The 20,312-nt window shown below is 35.4% G+C and overlaps 1 protein-coding gene across 2 annotated transcripts in view; it reads right to left on the bottom strand.

The window, feature by feature from the left end:
• Positions 1–20,312, bottom strand: part of Stk4 (serine/threonine kinase 4) — a 99,806-nt gene that overhangs the window by 57,165 nt on the left and 22,329 nt on the right. For both annotated transcript variants that reach the window (XM_015478824.2, XM_015478814.2), the window contains exons 6-9: positions 17,796–17,963; positions 16,135–16,272; positions 13,125–13,253; positions 12,335–12,521 (exon numbers count right to left, since the gene is read on the bottom strand). In XM_015478824.2, the coding sequence (XP_015334310.1) occupies positions 12,335–12,521; positions 13,125–13,253; positions 16,135–16,272; positions 17,796–17,963 (622 nt within the window). The remainder of the gene's footprint in view (positions 1–12,334; positions 12,522–13,124; positions 13,254–16,134; positions 16,273–17,795; positions 17,964–20,312) is intronic.

Genomic DNA, 20,312 nt, shown 5'->3' with positions numbered 1-20,312 from the left:
GGGACTGAACTCAGGGTACTGTACTACTAAGCTACATTCTTAGTCCTTCTAATTACTTGTTATTTTATTTTGAGACAGGGTCTCACCAATTGCCCAGGCTGGCCTCAAGCTTTTGATCCTCCTGATAAAGCTTCCAAAGTAGCTAAAATTATAGAAATGTGCCTGACTTAAATAAGTTCATTTTTAACAAATACCAATTACAAGATGATATTTCTTAGAGCAGACACACAGAGAATCACTTAAAGAGAATCAATCTTTTCTTCTATAGATCAACTTAAATTCATATTTGAAAAATGCAGCTCTATTTTCTTTTTATTTTATTTTTTAGTTTTAAATGGACACAATATCTTTATTTTTTATTTTTATGTGGTGCTGAGGATCGAACCCAGTGCCTCATGCATGCTAGGCAAGCGCTCTACTGCTAAGTCACAACCCCAGCCCCTGCTCTATTTTCTTACTGAAAAAGACTAATAAGCAGCTTAGAGCTCCAGAGAAATATATTCCACTAACTAATCAAGACTAATGTATCTGCCTCTTAGGCATAAGAGCCCCCCAAAATATGTCTTTTGGATTCAACTTTCCTTTGTTCTTCATTGATATTATGCTACTGTCTTCTCTGAGAAATTGTATATCTCCACAACTAATTCTGGCTTTCCTTTTTACCAATACAACTATACTGAAGAAATTTAGATTCCCAAAAAATATAAACCTTGAGTCCTTAACCCAACTCACAATTACATCTGGCACTTTTATACTGTAGGTCTGGCAAGGTGTTTTGAATGAATTTTCAGGCACCAAGAGTCTGTACTTTTTGGCTTATCCCAAAAAAGCAAGAATGTCAGTGGTTTCCAAGTTAAAAGTAGGCCTAACATCTGGACACAATAAGAAAAACTGTATAATTAGGATTTAGTCTCCACTCTGGCAGAACGACCTTGAATTATTTGTGAAGCTGTGAGAAAAGTCTAAGTACACCAAGATGTCTACTCTTCTACAATAAATCTCACTCAGGAGGGAGCTTCTGAGAAAATGCAGTGACCCACAGAGATTATCTTTCAGGGATGGAAAAAAAAATCCAGTTAATAAAAAATTCCACAGTATCAAGATAAAAGTCCAAAACTTTAAAAACTCCGTTCAAGGGGCTCCAAAGTCTGGCATTCTTTAAAAATCTGTCATCTTGTATGGTGAACTATTTAACGGAGTTTCAAAACATCTACCACCTTCTTGCCAAGGAATTTAGTGCGCGCACGCGCGCACACACACACACCCCTCTTCTCTTTTCAGCATATTTGTAAAACATTACTGAAATACACAAGTGACTTTCTTTAGCTCAATCATTTTCATGCTAATGCTTAGACATACTCAAGGTGGCATTTACAAAACACCATTTAATAAAAGAACAGGGGCAAAAAGCACTACCAGCCAAACTTGGTGGCACACGCCTGTAATCTAAGTGGCTTAGGAGACTGAGGAGGAAGGTAGTGAGCTCAAAGTCAGCCTCAGCAACTCAGAGAGATGCTAAACAACTCAGAAAGACCCTGTCTCTAAATAAAATACAAAAAAGGGCTGTAGATGTGGCTCTGTGGTTGAGTGCCCCTGCATTCAATCCCTGGTACCAAACAACAAAACCCCAAAACAAAAACAAAACAAAAAAACACTACCATTTAGAGAACAATCATAATCATAATCATCATCATAATAATAAAAAGTGATGAAGAAAAAGTAGTCCTGGTTAAAAGAATGCTTAGTACAATGAAAAATCCACTCTCATACAAGACTCATATTTATTATAATGCCTATAATTTTGAGCATTTATATACTAAGTATTTTTTATATATTTTCTTATATCATCTCAACAAAACTAGAAACTTTTATGCCCCATTTTTTCAGAGTAGGAAACTGACGGTCAAAAAGGGAATAACTTGCCCAAGAAGACACATTCTATAAGACTCTGAAACAAGTTTCAAGCCAAAGACTGATTCCAAAAAAATCAACATTTATTCCACTCCTCCTCCTCTTCTTCTCTCTTGCCCTCACTCAGAAACATGATTCCAACAAAACTAAATGCTTTAAGTTTTAGCTTTGATAAAATAACTGCACTAATATGCTATCTGAAACTCTCATAAGGTGCTGATTCTGAGTGGCAGGCACATGTAGACATTTTAATATTCTCTAATGATAGATTTTAAAACCATAAATTGATCAGAAATTGAACAGTAAGACTATTGTGGTAAAAGAAGTGCTAGAATTCTTGCAGTACTTTATGACCTAATTACCATACAAGTCAGAATGGGCAAGATAACACACAAGGGAGGCAATGGTGTAACAGCCTTCTTGAAACAACTGCGGGTGGAAAGAAAATAGGCTAGGAGTCAAGAATGTCTTTCATGCACACTGATATGTGTATCTGATGGATCATTTCAACAAGAACCTAGCCTTTGATTTTAAATGAGAAACCTCAGAGCAACAATAGGTGTCTTCATAAACTTAGGATTTTCTGGGGAAGTATAAATACATAATGTTTTTACCACATGGTGCTATTACCGTAATTTATCTAATACACACTTCTGAGTTGCCCTAACTTAATTATGCCACTATGCTTTAAAATTCTATTTCAAAGAGATTAATGTGCTATAGCTCTAGGGAACAAATTAAAATTTTATGATCTAAGTGCGAGTTTTTTTTTTAATATTTATTTTATTTTTTAGTTTTCGGCGGACACAACATCTTTGTTGGTATGTGGTGCTGAGGATCGAACCCAGGCAGCACGCATGCCAGGCGAGTGCGCTACCGCTTGAGCCACATCCCCAGCCCCTAAGTGCGAGTTTTTAAGAAAAATCATCTACTCATGCATTCAGTTCATAGAGCCTAATTTGAAAAGCTGACAGGGGAAAACAACTTTGCCATTAGTAGTTCGTATTCTGCCTCCCACAAGCCCAACAAACCTGGAGAGGAAGAGCTGAGAATAGTTGTTACATGCATATCTAGAAATGCACAAGGACCAGAAGAGTGGCATGATAGCCATTGAGTCCTGAGAGGCAGAATCACTGCATGCCAAATCTTTAACAGGTGGGTACTTAATATTTCAACTGATATCCTATGACTGGTTATTTCCTCATGTGGGCAGAAGCAGCTTGCCCAAGGAGACACATTACAAATTACAAATGTGCATAAATCAAGCTATCTTAGTTGCTCCACAATTTATTTTTAAAAACATTATTTAAAATATTCTTTTTCAGAATAGTTTATTCATAAGAATATTTTAATGTTTTTAAAAGCTTTGACTCTTTCTACTTTTAGTAAGAAACTACATGTTCGCATTTTTTCTCTAGATACTAACCTACTATTTGATAACAATCAAATAAAACACAGAAGAAATCATTTTCCTTTTAAAAAGATGTTCAAGAATGGATAATGGTGAAACTATTTTTCTGCATATGAAGACACAAAAATAAATAAATAAATAAATATATATATATATATATATATATATATATATAAAACAATATAAAACATACAGAAAATATACCCAAAATTTCGTAATTTTCATACAATACTAATGGAAATTAGTGCCAATATATTACTTTGGATGGCATATATTAATAATCAATTTTTCTAAGTCTCTATGATATGCTTTATTTCAGAAGCACACATTTTTATTGACATTAATGACAGATATAATACCTGAATCAGTACAAACAACCTCAAGACAACACTATACTAGGAAACTCAAATGAACCATTCAAATTGACCTTTTGAAGTTTATTTCTTAAAACTGAAAATTACAGATTAAGAATTACTTAATGTTTTGTACTGATACAATTTCAGGCTCAAAAAAAGTTGTACTGTTACAAAGATTACCCAGGTACCCTTCCCCATGCCCCAAACCTAGAAAATTTTATCTGCTTATCATCACACTTATGGGTCTTGATAACACAAAATACTAACACCATCACAGTGGCCTTAGGTTTCACTAGAATGGTGTCTGAAGATCCTAAAAATAGGTGTCAAAAGACAAGAAATACAGGATTTTTACAATACTTAACAAGAAACTCTATACTACAGTGACAATGTAGAATAAAAGTAAAAAAAGGATTGAGATCTAATGTGATCTGAGGCAAGACACTACATTTTTCTCTAAGCTTCAACTTCTTATATGGTAGAAATCTGATACCCAATGTACCTGTATCTTTTGGGGGATGTACAGGAGACTAAACGATGGGTCTTATGCATGCCAGGCAAGTGCTTTATCACAGAACTCATCCCCAGCCTTTTTAAAAATCTTTGAGACAGGGTCTTGTTAAGTTACCCAAGCCAACCTTCTGCCTACTGAATAATTGGGATGACAAGTATGCACCACCATAACTGTCCAAAGTACCTATATCTAAGGGATGTTGTGAAATTCAAATAATATAAAAGGATAATTCCCAGAATAACTTAAGAATTTTGAATTGATCCGCACCAGATAATGGTTCAAAATAAAAAAGAAACAAAACAATAAATATATACACAAAAATTAACTTAACAAACCCTCAACCAGTTCAACAACTTTAACATTTCTCCATCAGAAACCAAAATTTGAATTATCAAAAACCGATGAAGAATAGGCAATTAGCAAACTAATTAGAGAGAGATAAATTCCTGCACTGAAATAAGAAAAGATACATCTTTCTAAGACACATAAAGCATGTATGACAAAAATTAATGACAAACATACTATGTCACAAATGACTCAAAAAAACAACAACAACAACAAAAAAAAAACAAAGAACTGTTATCACATAGACCACATTGTTTTCTCTAGTTCTTCCCCAAGTGACCTATAGATTCAAGACAACCTCAATAAAAATCCCAGCAGGATTTCCAGTGCCATCCACACTGCTGCAAATGGCAGGTTTTATTTTTTCTTTTCTTTTTTTTTTTTTAAATGACTGAGGAGTATTCCACTGTGTATATGTACCACATTTTCTTTACCCATTCATCAACTGATGGAAATTTAGGCTGTTTCCATTTCTTGTCTACTCTAAATGGTGCTGCAATAAACATGGGAGTGCAGATGTTTCTTCAAGATATTGATTTCAGGGGCTGGGATTGTGGCTCAGTGGTAGAGTGCTGGCCTCGCATGCACAAGGCACTGGGTTCGATCCTCAGCACCACATAAATGTAAAATAAATACATAGTGTCCACCTAAAACTAAGAAATAAATATTTTTTTTTTAAAAAAGATACTGATTTCATTTTCTTTGGATATATCTAGTAGTGGGATTGCTGGATCATTTCATAGTTCTATTTTTGATTTTTTGAGGAACCTCCATACTGTTTTCCATATGGCTATACTAATTACATTTCCCAAAATAGTGTGTGAGGTGCCTTTTTCTCCACATCATTGTCAGCAGTTATTATTTCTACTCTTTTTGATAATAGCCATTCTTACTAAATATCATTATAATAAGTGAAATAAGTCAGGCATGGAAAGACAAGTACCACATGATCTCATTCATATCTGGAAAATAGTTGGTCTCATAGAAATTGACAATAGAATGGTGATTACCAGGGAGAATTAGAGGAAGGGAGAAGACCACATTCTCTAACCACAGTTCTCTGCAACTGAAAATTTAAAATGTGCACATTTTTAATCACATCTTTATTCATTTTTAAAAATAACCTCTAAGTAATTCATAGGTCAAAAAGCATAAGTACCACAAGCTGGGAGGAAATATTTATAATGTGCCACATATGATGAAAGGATGCTGCTAAGAAAGCACATAGAGAAAAAATTTACAATGCTAACTAATTTGGTAAGCAAGAAAATGAAAAAAGAATTCAATGTTCAAGTAAAAAAAAATTAACATCAATTTTGATCTTAGGAAAAAAAAACACTCCTTAAGTTAGAAACAGACATGCACTTCTTTAACATAATAAAGAGTATCTGTCAAGTCCTGCTACAAAACCAGGCTCATTGTTAAAACATCTGAAGAACTTTCTTTAAGGTGACATGAATGCCCACTATTACTCAATATTGTACTGAAGATCTTAGTTCAGAATAATAAAATTTATGAGAATCAAAAGAAGAAACTGATGTTGTAATTCACAGACTATAAGACGGTCTTCACTGGAAAAAAAATAATCTCCAGAAAACCTATCAGAATGAACAATATATTAAAAAACAATCATTTATAAAAGTAAAAATGTTAAAAACAAAATATTTTTAAAGAATACATTTGTAATAGCAACAAAAACTGTTAAAGCTTCTGGAAATAAATTTAATAAAAAGATTTAAAACATCTTTGTGGATAAAATTACATTATCTAAGTACACAGAGATGAAACAGATGGAAAGATAAACCATGCTTATGAATAGGAATTAACATCAAAGAGATGGCAAATCTAATCTATGTATTCAATGTAACTAAGTAAAAATCCCAGTGGCATTTTACAAATTTTTATACACTGACCTTAAAATTTACATGGGAGAATGGTGACACAATTCAAATAGCAATTTGTATTGAAAAGAAAAATAAAAAGGGATTGGGGAATCCAGTTTAGATACATGGTCAGAGAAGGAAAGAGAAGGTGAGATCAAAGACTTGCAGGGAGGGAAGAAGCAAGTATTTCAGATGGAAAAAATAAAACAGATGACCACAGCTTACAGAGTAAACAAAAACAAATTCATAATACATTAAAGAAAATTCTAGATGTGAACAGTAAAACTTTACAACACTTAGAAAAAATAAAGACTTTTTAAGATGTTTGAGAGGGTAAAGAATATCTTTAAGAAGTCAAAAAAGCATACTATGTAAGAAAATTTAGATAAATGTAAACTCATGAAAATGAAAGCTACTATCTAAGAAAAGACTGCAAAGTTAAAAGCACAAAGTTTATACATGTAATTACAATGCACATAATTATAAACAACAAAAAAAGAGTGTCTAAAATATAAAGGAATACTGCAAAAGATGGGGTGGGGGAGAGGGAGAGAAAACTTGGAAAAGGCATACTCTGCATTAGATTTGTGTAGTCAACATGGAAATAAGCAATATTAAAACTAAGGGTAGGGTGTAGCTCTATGAAGAGTACTTGCCTAGCATACCCAAGGCCTTGGGTTCAATCCCCTGCACTGCCTCCTCCCACAAAAATTAGAAATAGAAGAAGAAGAGGAAGAGGAAGAAGAAGAAAAAAAATGAATTAAAGAGACCAGGCAAAAAGCTAGAAAATGTCATGATTAATGTTTTTTTTTTATATGTAAAATAACTTTTCACCAAATCAGTTCCATTGCTTAGTTAGAGGTATTAAAGTTGATGACAGTTTCAAAACCGGATGCATGGTACCATGATACAGAAAGAGAACATTGATTCTGGTTAAGGACCACTAAGGGAAAGGAAAAGTTACTATTTTGAAATGTTTCGGCTGAGTTCAGTCTTATAATTGACCTTTGCCAAGTATGAGGTATCCAATCTCTTAAACAAATAAAATAAACACATTGCCCTAGTGTTGCTGTGGTTACTTAAAATGTATTTAAAAATAAATAAACAATGATCTTGACCTAGAATAAAGCCGATTATAAAAAGGGGTTTTGTGAACTTGGGATGGTAATGCAATTTTAATTCATAACCTATTATAGAGCTCCCTCTGCTGGCTCAGAGAAAGCATAATGTGCCTAACAATGACAAACTCATGTCATGCTTCTTTCTCATGGCTTCTAGGGGCAAACAGGCTCTTCAACAGCTTTTATTCAAAAAGAAAACAGTAAAGGGCTTGCCTAGCATGTATAAGGGCCTGGGTTTGATTCCCAAGGACCACAAAAAACAAACAACAACAAAAATAGCAGTAGCAGCAAAAGACAAACAAAAACATTACAATCTGATTACTATACCCAGACAGAGATTTTCAAAGTAGTATGGGCTTTTATGGTTTTAGGCATTCTCAAGATGGTTTATAAAGCAATCAAATATCACCTTACCCCACCCACTTAATCCTTTACCTCCAACTGATTACTGTGGATTCAGATATCTATATCCAAAACATTCTCTCATATGTAGAATATTATCAATTTGTCAGAGACATACTCCCTTTGTAAACCTTGGAAACACAGCCTGGAGTAGCTAATTACTGAAACAACCAGCAAGGAGAAATATATTACTACAGGCTGAGACTTACCAACAAGAACTGTAACATAAACCTAGTCCTGGCCTCCAACAACTTTTGTTCTGCTGGCAGCAGTATAATATAACGGATGAGGATGAATTCTAAAATCAAATGTATAACTGGATGTGATGGTGTATGCCTGTAATCCCAGAGACTCAGGAGGCTGAGGCAGGAGAATTGCAAGTTTGAGGCTAGACTCAGCAACTTAGCGAGGCCCTAAGCAACTTAATAAAATAAAAAATAAAATAAAAAGGGCTAGGGATGTGGCTCGATGGTTAAGCACCCCTGGGTTCAATCCCCAGTACCTTCCCCCCTCCCCCCCCAAAAAAAGCCCAACAAACAAACAAAACATTTTTTGGACAGAGAATGGTGGGAATTAGATAAGAGGAAAAATTAAAAGACTTTTATTAGCCATACAAATCATGAATCTATTACCCATTACACTCTCACTGAAAAGATATATTTTAAGGGGCTGGAGTTATGGCTCAGTGGTGGAGTGCTTGCCTAGCATGTGTGAGGCACTGGGTTCGATTCTCAACACCGCATATAAATAAATGAATAAAATAAAGGTCCATCAACATCTAAAATTAAAAAAATATATATTTTTAAAGTATATTTAATTAAAAAAAGATATATTTTAAGAAAAAGAACCCAAAAGAAAAGAGTAAGTTGAAAAAGGCCATGGTGAGCAATATGTTCAAAAATCTAAGTATTGACTCTAAACAATTAATATAGTAGCCAATAGGTGAGTTTAAAAAACAGGATGGAACCAAAGCAATAGATAACAATAACAAGAGATGAGACAGGAAGTCTAGAAAAATGCAAAATGTTTTACAATTCTTTGTTTGTTTGTTTGAACCCAGGGCTTTGTGCATTCGAGGCAAGAGTGCTACCAACTGAGCTACATCCCTAGCCCAATAATCCTTTTTTATTCAGAAGGAAGACAGAGATATTGATCAACTTTGGAATTTATTAGAAAAACAGAAAGTTAAACGGGCATTTACTTATGCATGAACTGTGCAAGTTGGTGGCAGGGAATGGAAAAGGAGTAGGTAGATGGTAGGAGAGTGAGGGGATGAGGACTCACTACCCCAACAGAGGTAAAGAAAAAAGAAAAAAGCAGCAAGAGAAAAACATAGTGAGTAGAAAGCACAAAATAAGAGCAAAACAGAACTAGGTCCAAATATAGCAGGTATTGCAATTAATAGACAAATTAACTTAAAGTAAAACAGACAAAAATAATCCATACACATAAACACTCTACACAGGTATAGTGAGATGCCGTTTTAAAACAGTCCTTTAAGGTTTAAAAGTAAAAACACTAAATATTAAATTTAAGAAACCAGGAAGAGAGAATAAACTCAAATAAACTGAAGACAAGAGAGGTGTCTGTGGTAAGACAGGAAAGGAATACAACTGAGAAGGGACACAGAGTAAGTACTTCTTTTGTAATATTTTAATTTCTTAAACTGGATAGGAACACTTAAGGATTATTTTATTTCTATTTGTTTCTGTCTTAAATATTTCTGAAAAATGACATTTGACATCCCTCAAGAATGGCAAAAAGCCTGGCAATGTCAACTATTGAAGATACAAGAAAACAGAATTCTCATCTACTGGTAGTGAAAGTGTAAATTATTAGTCAATTGAAGAAAACTGTGGAGAATTCTTTTTTTTTTTTTAATCTTTTATTTATTTAATTAATGTGGTGCTGAGGATCGAACCCAGTTCCTCACATATGCGAGGCAAGCGCTCAACCACTGAGCTACAACCCCAGCCCCGAGAATTCTCAGTATAAACCAAAGTGCTTATATTTTTATGAGAACTACCAAATCCCACTTCTCAGCACATACCCTAAAAAACTGCATCTCTACTAAGAGACAGGTTCAGAGACACGTTTATTACAGCAGATATCTAGAAAAAACTTTATGTCCAGCAAAAGGGAAACATATAATACAACGTGTTATGTACATTCTTACAATCTATATCAATAAAGATTCATCTCACCCAAAAAAGCTCCTTGTTTACAAACAGCAGCCTGGTGGGTGGTGGCACACATCTGTAATCCCAGCAACTTAGGAGGCTGAGGCAGAAGTATTTCAAGTTTGAGGCCAGCCTCAGCAACTTAGTGAGGCCCTAAGCAACTTGGTGAGTGAGACCTATCTCAAAATAAGAAACAAAAAGGGCCAGATATGTAGCTCAGTGGTAAAGCACTCCTGGGTTCAATCCCTAGTCCCAAACAACACCAAACACAGCAGCCTATTAAAAGATACTGCAATAGAATCTTTGAAAAATACAAAAAGCACTCAGTATTGTTTTTGGATGTACACTTATACAGAAAAAATTCACACCAAATTCATGATTAATGTGATTCAAAAGATATACTGGGGGACATTAACTTTACCAGTAAAGTTGTAAGTTGTTTATTCTTCGAATATGTAATATAAATCTAAAAAATATCAGTAAGTTAATTCTACACACAAGTTTTTGCTATATTATTTGTATTACTTAAAACTAAAAATTTCAAAAACCCTCAAAACCCATTTAATTGTTGTAAGGATTATATTATTTAAATATTTCATGTACAAATGATATCTGGAGCCTAAGAGAAACTTTAAAAATGTGAGTTTTCCTTAAAATCAAACAAATTAAGTCTAAAGGCTATTTTGCCCTGCATGAGTTTCATAAAAAAAAATTTAAAACATTACTGTATATTTTTTGGATAAGCACAACCTTCCTCCACCTGTCCTTTAAATTTCAGCTGAGATTTTACCTTCTCTGAAATTCTGCTTAAGACTATGTCAGTTGCCAATGATAAACCACAATAAACCAAGTGGCTCCCTGAACTTGCCTACCTCTTTGCCTAGGATCTTATGTACACTGCACCTTCTGCTGGAACATCTTTGCCTAACCTGCATACTGCCAATCTTGCATTTTTCCTCAAGCAATTTTTTAGTAGGCTCTAGACCAAATTAGGTATTCTTCCCCTCTGCTTTAGCACCCTCACATTACCACTATGTTAGAACTCATTTCATACACCGAATTGTAATTAATGGTTTTCCCTCTACATTGAGATCCTTCAGGGCAAGGAGTGGTTTACTCATTTTCTGCTGTCCTTCAGCACCTAGCAAAGTGCTTAGGGAAACAGGCACTAAAAAAACTCATTGAATTATACAGAGGATCTAGAACAGGGGCTAGCAAATTTCTGTTATCGGCCAGAGAGCAAATATTTTAGGCTTTGGGGGCCATATGGTGTTTCACAACTACTCAACTCTGCCTTTATAGGACAAAAGCAGCCACAGACAACTCATAAATGAAAGGGAATAGCTGTGTTTCAATAAAATTATTACCAAAAGTAGGTGGTGAGCCAGATTTGTCCCCTGGACCATAGTTTACAGATCCCTGGTATGGAAGAAGGGCCTTTAAATTTTAAAAATTGAGAAAGACAGGAAAAAAATGATGATGAAAAGATCATAGAGAACTTAGTGCTTTAAACTTGTACTTATACAACTCAATTATCATTTTATTTTCCTTTCCTCCCTGAGTTGGTCTGTAATGATCAGAATAAAAGGAGGGCAAGAGCTAAAGAGGAGAAGAGAACAAAACACCCAAAGATGGAAGTGAACACACGGTTAGGCTTAAATCACAGAAAAAAAGAATCAGATCCTTAATATGATTGCTTGAAAATAAATACAAATGATAATGAAATAAATAAAGCATAAATCATTAAAAAAAACAAAGGTGAATTCTTCTGAAAGAATATGATAGAACTTTTCAATTTGTACAATTATCTTTAATTGACTGAGTGTTGGTAACCTGGGTTGGATGCACAACTATCATGAAAAAGACTGAAGACACATAAACCGGCCAGAATTTCATTATGCTTTGAGATGAATTATGCACCAAAACAACATGTGATTACCTCCACAGATGAACCTTCAATGACAACATTCAATGATAGAACGGGCTGTTTGGGTTCAAAAGCAAAATTCCTCTCATTGCTGACACTTTCTTACCTCTGACTCCACATGCCAGCTTCCCCCCTCCCCACACCTCCTACATAGTTCTCCAGTGAAAACCTCCTTTAGTTGTAGTAATAGAAGAGAGAACCCAAGAATGAGGCTGCATGGACCACGGGAATCCTAAAGTGCCTATGCTTGGTCAAAAAGTTCATATATTTCATCAGAGCCTTACTTCTCATAGTCCCTTCTTCTTCCTCATCCTCCGCATTGATCACCATGGTGCCCAGCTGTGATGGCAATGTGTCATCATGCTCAATCATAGTATTGGCTCCATCACTCATGGTGCTGGCCACTCGTACAGTACCCATCTCGTCACCAACCGCTCGAACCATTGTGCCAGAATCCAGCTCATCTTCCTCCTGTAGAACAAAATCTCAAGTTAGAGTTAATCTGATCAAAAGATGGTTTTCTGAATTATTATTACTCATCTTGGTAAAAATATTTCTGGGTTTTAAATTCATTTAACTTCTAGGTTCTAAATTCACCTTGTAGAACTGAAAGTACTCTTTATTTAACCAAAGGAGTTCAAAATTTATCCATACGAGAGGAGTGGATCTAATTCTAAAGGATACTCCTCCCCTCCCCTCCTTATTAGAGTCTACAATACAGATCTAAGAGCTGACATGAATACCCCTGGAATCTCAGGGTAGTGAGGGAGTCTTCAAGTATATTAAGTATGGATCTTAGATTCCTCAAAATGGCTTAGATAAACCAAGTCTCACACTTGAGCATTTTCTCAAGTAAAAAGTTACATTGAATAAAAGATACAAGGACAAAAAGTAAAATTTAAATGTTTTAGGAAACACCAGAAGAACAACAAGCCTTGGTCCAGTTAAGGACATATACTACAAGAGTCTCCAGTTCCAAGCTGATCCAGTATTTTCTACTGTCTTACTTACACTTGACCAACATGAACTAACAAGCATTGAGGCCTGAGGCCCACAGCAATGCCTGCCACTCACTGAGTTTTCTTCGTCATCCTGGTCCACTTCCCGCTGCTGAGCTTCTTGGCGTTTCAGTTTCACATCCATGGCTTCATTAATTAAGTCCCGCAGTATTGACACTCCTTTGGCACTCTTCACAAATGGGTGCTTAAACAAAGAAATAGAAATCACTGGAGCCAGTTTTAGAGCTAAAACACCTACTGTCTAGCACACAGTAGGTACTTGACAATACTTACTGAATCAGTCAGTGAATCTAATCTTTTTCTTTATGCCCTGGACAACAGCTAAACCACACTTGGTTTATAACTCAGCAGCAGCCTTTGCCCATCTTTTTCAGCCTGGATAGAATGACTACAACATTTCTCTCTGTCAAATCTAGAAATTCTCAATGGGGTGGTATTACCCTCTAGAGGAAGTTCTATAAATGTGTTAAGAGCCTGATGTCATCACAAAGTTTGAAGGGCACACCTGACACAGGATGGAGAGGCAGGAATGCTAGCAATCCTGTGAGGTATAAAATTAACTGTGGCACATTGTGCACATCTTTCAAATGTCTCAAAGTATATACATTATACTCTAATAATACTGAAAATGTTTTTCTAGAGATATGCAAAATGTCCACTGATTTGAAAGGCAATTTTGGAGATGGGAGCTTAAAATGAAATAAAGACACTGTTTAGAAAACACTACATAATTTACTCATCCCATTTGTTCTTTCTATTCAATGTACTAGAGCATTCCCAACTACATATTTAGGTAAAAAGGATGTTAGTGCAAAAGTGCAGTTACTGCAAAACACATATGTATTTTGTATAATGTATAATAGAGTAGACCCAAATATTATTCACTCAGCAAAAACAATATTGAAACACAGAGACACTGCTAAAGGGTTTTTTGGGTTTTTGTTTGTTTGTTTTGGTACTAGGAGTTGAATCCAGGGACACTTTATCACTGAGCTACATCATCAACTCTTTCTTTCTTTCTTTCCTTATTTTGAGATACAGTCTCACTAAGTTGCTGATCTTGCAGTCCTCATGTCTCACTCCTGAGCTGATGGAATTACAGGGATGCACTACTATGCCCAGCTAAAGTTTTAATATTAACACCATGTTATGTTTTTGTTGTTTGGGTTTACAGCACAATAAGAAGTTGTCTATGTTGTTAAAGACACATATGGAAATTTTTCTGGGGACTGCCTGGTGCTTTGCAAACTACTCTGATATTGTCTCCTGTTTTCTCTTTACAATCTACTCTATGTTCCCCTTCATCCATGAGGGTGTAAGGTCTCTCTTTGTAAGTACACCAGAGATTGAAAGGATGCCTTAACATATAGTAGGACCACAATACAGAAGATTTTTTCCTAAAAAACTCTATAGTACTCCATCCAAGCAGGAAAACAATTTAATAAAATACTTAGAAATAAGACCTTGGTCATTAGCAAGGATACCATATTGTCTTGTGCTTTCTACTTGGAAATTTTGTAAAACCATTTTCTTCCTCTTATTGGATACAAGTCTAGCCTGTGATTACTTACTGTCAGTTTAATACTAATGTCCCTCTCATTCATTTTCTTGTGCTTTTTTTTTGTACCATGGAGCCACATACCCAGCCCTTTTTTGTATTTTATTTAAAGACAGGGTCTTACTGAGTGATTAGTACCTTGCTGTTGCTGAGGCTGGCTTTGAACTCATGATCCTCCTGCCTCAGCCTCCACAGCCGCTAGGATTACAGACGTGCACCACCGCACTTGGCTAATTTTCCTGTGCTTCTTGAATGGAATGGGTTTCTGACCTTCTTATTACTCTTTTTTTTTAATATTTTTTTTAGTTGTAATTGGACACAATATCTTTATTTATTTTTATGTGGTGCTGAGGATCAAACCCAGTGCCTCACACGTGCGAGGTGGGTGCTCTACCACTGAGCTACAGCCCCAGCCCCTTCTTATTACTCTTAAATCTAAACTCATTCATGCTGATAGATACAAGTATATGTTCCATTATACATATAAATTGGATCAAGCTGGAGTATTTCTACATTGTCATAGATAATATTTACTGTAAATTATTACCTTTAGATTACAGATAATAAAATCTATTTAAGAATCAAGATTATCTATAAATTTAATTCCAGAAAAGTAATGAAGATGTTATAAAGAGGGGGCATTGGGTCTGAAAATAGTTGAAAAATCACTGACTTAACTCAACAATAATAATCAAGTTCATGCCATACTAACTTCAACATTTGTAAAACACTGTTCAAAATTATACACATTGTATCACTTTATCTTCACAACATCTGAGAAAATTATTTAATTCCCATTCTATAGATAAGAAAACTAAGGAGATACAGAGAATAAGTTATTTTTCCAAAGTCACAAAGTATTAAGCAGCCACAATTCAAACTCAGGAAGTCAGAGTTCTGAATCCAAGCTCCTAACCATGAGACATACTTACAGCCTGCCAATCCCATCCATTCCTCAAGGCCCAACATGTGAGCTCTCTCTTCAAGGAAGCACTCCCAGTGTCTCCAATTCAAAGTAACTTCCTCTTATCCTGAGATATATCAGCACCCACCACTGATTCAGAAAGGCAGACTTGATGGCACTCCTACTTTTGGACTGAGAATAACTCAAGCCCTACCATTGACCCTGCTGTTTACACCAGCTAAGAAACTCTGAGTTAACCTCTCTAAGCTTCCATTTTCTCACCTATAAAACAGAAATAACACCTACTCTTCATAGGGCCTACGTGATAATTAAATGGCATAATGTGTGCAAAGTTGGCACACAGCAATGCTCACTCAATGTCAAAGTGCTTTCTCTAATCCTACACAGCCCTATATTTTCTTGTATTGGTTTTGTTCAATGAGTTAAGATTCTTTTCTGTCTTTCCTACTCAAATAGATTCAAACCTCCCTAAAGGCAGGGAATATCTTATACTTCTGTTCTATCTCCATGCAGGTGGATTAACAGCATTTTCTGGTCTGCATGTAGATGAAATGGAGAGGCAGCCTGACAGGTGACTCATACCTGGAGAAGCTGAGTGGCTGTGGCTCTCTGCTCAGGGCTCTTTACAAGACACTGCTTCACAAAATCTGTGAAGTTATCTGACCACAACTCTGGCTTTCGGAAGGTGGGAGGAGGGTTTGTAGGAATCATGAAGATTGCCTAGTTAAAAAAAAAAAAAAAAGGAGAAAGAGAAGAAGAAAAACTTAGTAAAGTAAGTGTGATATATCAACAAAAATATGCCTGGAATTACATTTTCAGTTTGGTAAAATTATTTTTCTCTGATAAGCCCATTTAAATCCCTACCAAAGTCTAAGCATCTCAAAGTACAAAGTATGACAACTGGAGAAGCTGATATATTGCTCTTTCCTTTCCCTCTCTCTTATGCAGATTTGTCCCCTAAACCTCACAATATCAATATATCAATAAAGTTATTTTTAAAAAAGTATTTATTTTTTAGGTGTAGATGGACACAACACAATGCCTTTATTTTTACGTGGTGCTGAGGATCGAACCTGGGTCCCCCCGTGCTAGGCGAGCACTCTACCGCTGAGCCACAATCCCAGGCCTCAATAAAGTTTTTTTTTTTAATGATAACTGCATTATATTGCTTTTCAAAGTGGAAAGGCAACACCTATGAATATCCATATCCTGAAGATAACCTCAGCCCCAACAGCTGCCAAATTTCCCAATAAATAAAGAGCCACAGTTTTTGAAAGATAAAACTCTTTGCAATAAACAGCTTAAATTCTTTAAATCTAAAAATATGACCAGTAAATTGTCTACTTTTTCTCTTTTCTGTGCCCTAGAGAAAGAAGTTTATTTTGGGGCACATGAATGCTTTTAAAAATCTTAAGTCTTTTAATGAGAGAACTTAATAATGAAAGAATAGGAAGAACTGACTTGGGGAGTGCAAAGAGAGCTGTGGAGCCCCAAAGAAGGCAAGTCTGGGGTTTATAACAGTGCTGTGATGAGGGGTTCTGGGATGGTAAAGCCTAAGAACCCCTGAAAGTGTTGATACTGAGGAATTTCAGTGGAGATGCAGCCCTGCAGGCCCTTGACACTCCCAAAGAAGATGGAAGTTGAAGAGAGCAGAGCCTCCAGATGAAGACTCTGGGGATTAACAAACCAGAACGTAGAAATTCAAATAACTACAGGGAAAAAAGAGTCAGGGGCCAGGCAAAAAAAAAAAAAAAGATAACAAAAGAACAGGTTGAGTGTTAGTGACAGGAGTTCAAAAAAAGCCATTAGAGAAAATGCTGTAATAATTGGTATCTGATAATTGGTGACAACAGGAATCATGTGGACTAGCTGAATGGAAAGCTCATATGTAAAAATAAAACCACCACTACTCAACTCCAGCTGGTGTTATGATATTAAAATATGGGTTTCTAAACTACTAAAAGCATAAATAAGTACGTAAATCAAACTAAGCAATTTTTTTTTCTGTAGACTATGTTCTGCCAGGGGGCTATCAATACCCAACTTCTGAAATGGAGGCGGGTAGATCACACGTAATTAGGGACTACAACTAGAATCAGTGGAAGTGTATCATTTACATTGACATTTATTAATTATATACAAATAATTCATTTATTATTTGGAACCTAATCAATTAGGTCATAGAACTATCCTTCTAAAGATAGTAACTAATCACCCCACTGGTTTTCTGTCTATTTCCTTACCCTCATTGGATGGATATCAGCATATGGGGGCTTTCCTTCAGCCATTTCTATGGCAGTTATTCCCAGAGACCAGATGTCTGCCACACAGTTGTACCCAATTTCCTGAATAACTTCTGGAGCCATCCAAAATGGTGTTCCTATCACTGTATTCCGTTTAGCCATGGTATCCTAAAACAGAAAGCAGAGAAACCAACACCAAGCATAAAACTGAGGAAAAGACTTTATTTTCCAACAATAAAAAATGCCTTGTACTTCAAATATATATAAAAATCATGCTGAAAGTTTGAACAAACAAGTCACAAAAGAAATTTATTTTTTTTTAAAGCGAGAGAGAGATTGATTTTTAATATTTATTTTTTAGTTTTCGGTGGACATAACATCTTTTATTTTTATTTTATGTGGTGCTGAGGATCAAACCTAGTGCCCCGTGCATGCCAGGCAAGCGTGCTAACACTTGAGCCACATCCCCAGCCCTACAAAAGAAATTTAAATGACCAAAGGACATAAAAGTATTCTCAGTTATTAAAATATAAAGTAGCTGGACACAGTGGTGCATGCCTATAATCCTAGAAGCTCAGGAGGCTGAGGCAGGGGGATCACAAATACAAAGCCAGCCTTGGCAACTCAGCAAGGCCCTAAACAACAATGGAGACCCTGTCGCTAATAAAATATAAAAATGGGCTGGGGATGTGGCTCAGTGGTAAAGCGTCCCTGGGTTCAATCCCTAGTACCAACAACAACAACAAAAATAAATATATAAATGATAAATAAAAAAGTTTGGGCTGGGGTTGTGGCTCAGTGGTAGAGTGCTCATCAATCACATGGGTTTGATCCTCAGCACCACATAATAATAAATAAAATAAAGGCATCATGTCCAGCTACAACTAAAAAAAAAAATTTTTTTTAAAGTTTTAGTTTGTGGCTTAAAGAATATGTGAATATAGTACAATATAGTATAAATTACAGCAAACAACCATTTGTACACTTCCCCAGAATCGTATATGTCCCTATTGAAAGAGAACCTTCCTACAGTTCTCTTTAGAAAGAGAAAGATTTTTAAGCAAAACTAAAGATTCAAAAGGATGTCCCAGGTTCCTTCTGAATTGCCTGTGACTTAAGTTATGCCAATCGGGAGCAAATGATAGAGGCAACACTTTTGAATTGACCTCACTCTGTCAGACCTATATAAAAAATTAACACAGGAACTAAGGAAATGCTTAGTCATTTCCTTAGCTCTGAAAACTTCAAATTTGCAGGGGTGTTTTCAAATAGTGGTAGTCAAAGTAGTTTTCACTAGATTATTTCAATTAGAAACAGATACTTGCATAGCTAGAAATGTTTTGAAAATAAGTAATAAGTGGATAATAAACCCACTTAAACATGTATTGCAGTACAATGGTAGTACAGAAAATATTAAGTCCAGAAAGAAACAATGGCACATATACACACACATACATATATACACAACACAGTCTATTATGTATGTCACATATATGAGATTAAAATGCCATTTCAAATCATCAAAAGGAGAATTAAGAAAAAAAAAAAAAAACAATCTGACTTGTCATATAAACACCTACCTTACACTCTCACCAAAATAACTTCAAATAGGTTAAAAATTCAATATTAAAAAAACAAAGCCCAGGCCAGGTATAGTGGCACACACCTGTAAACCAGCTACCCAGGAGGCTGAGGTAGAAGGACTGCGAGTTTGAGACCAACCTTAGCAACTTAATGAGACCCTGTCTCAAAATAAAGAAATAAAAATAAAAAGGGCTAGGGTGCAGCTCAGTGATAGAACACTCCTGGGTTCAAGCCCCAGTATCACAATAAATAAATAATGAATGAATGAATGAATGGTTATATAATGTTGGAGCAGAAAAGGACTTTTTAAGCACAACATCAAAGAAATTCTGAGAAAAGTAGATGAATTTTTCTATATAAAATCCAGAGACTTCTATACTTAAAAAATTGTATCACCCTTGACTTTCTGAGTTTGGCTTATTGTACTTAACCTGATGCTCTCTAGTTATATCCACAATCTCATTCTTCTTTATGGCTAAATAAAATCCATTGTGTGTACATATTTTCTTTATCCATTCATCTGTTGATAGACACCTAGGCTGATTCCATAATCTGGCTACTGTGAATTATGCTTCTATAAATAGTATGCAGACTTTAATTCTCCAGGAAAAATACTGAAGATTGGTGTAGTTGAATCATATGGTGGTTTCATTCCTAGTCTTTTAAGGAACCTCCACACTGATTTCCATAGTGATTAAACTAATTTACATTGGGAAGCTAAAGAGAAAATAGAAGATCTCATGAAAATAGAAGGGAGACCAGTAGGGTAGAGGAAGGAAATGGGGGGGGGGGTGAGTTGGAAGGGAAAGGGGAGGTACTGGAAAGTGAAATTGATCAAATAATGTTACATGCATGTATCACTGTCACAATAATTCCACTATTGTGTATAATTATAACATACCATTTTTAAAAAGGAGAAAAAAAAAAACCATA

Source organism: Marmota marmota, unplaced genomic scaffold, assembly GCF_001458135.2.
Source record: "Marmota marmota marmota unplaced genomic scaffold, marMar, whole genome shotgun sequence".
Classification (NCBI taxonomy): domain Eukaryota; kingdom Metazoa; phylum Chordata; class Mammalia; order Rodentia; family Sciuridae; genus Marmota; species Marmota marmota.
Note: the sequence above shows the minus strand (reverse complement) of the source record. Positions and strands in the feature narration are given on the sequence as shown.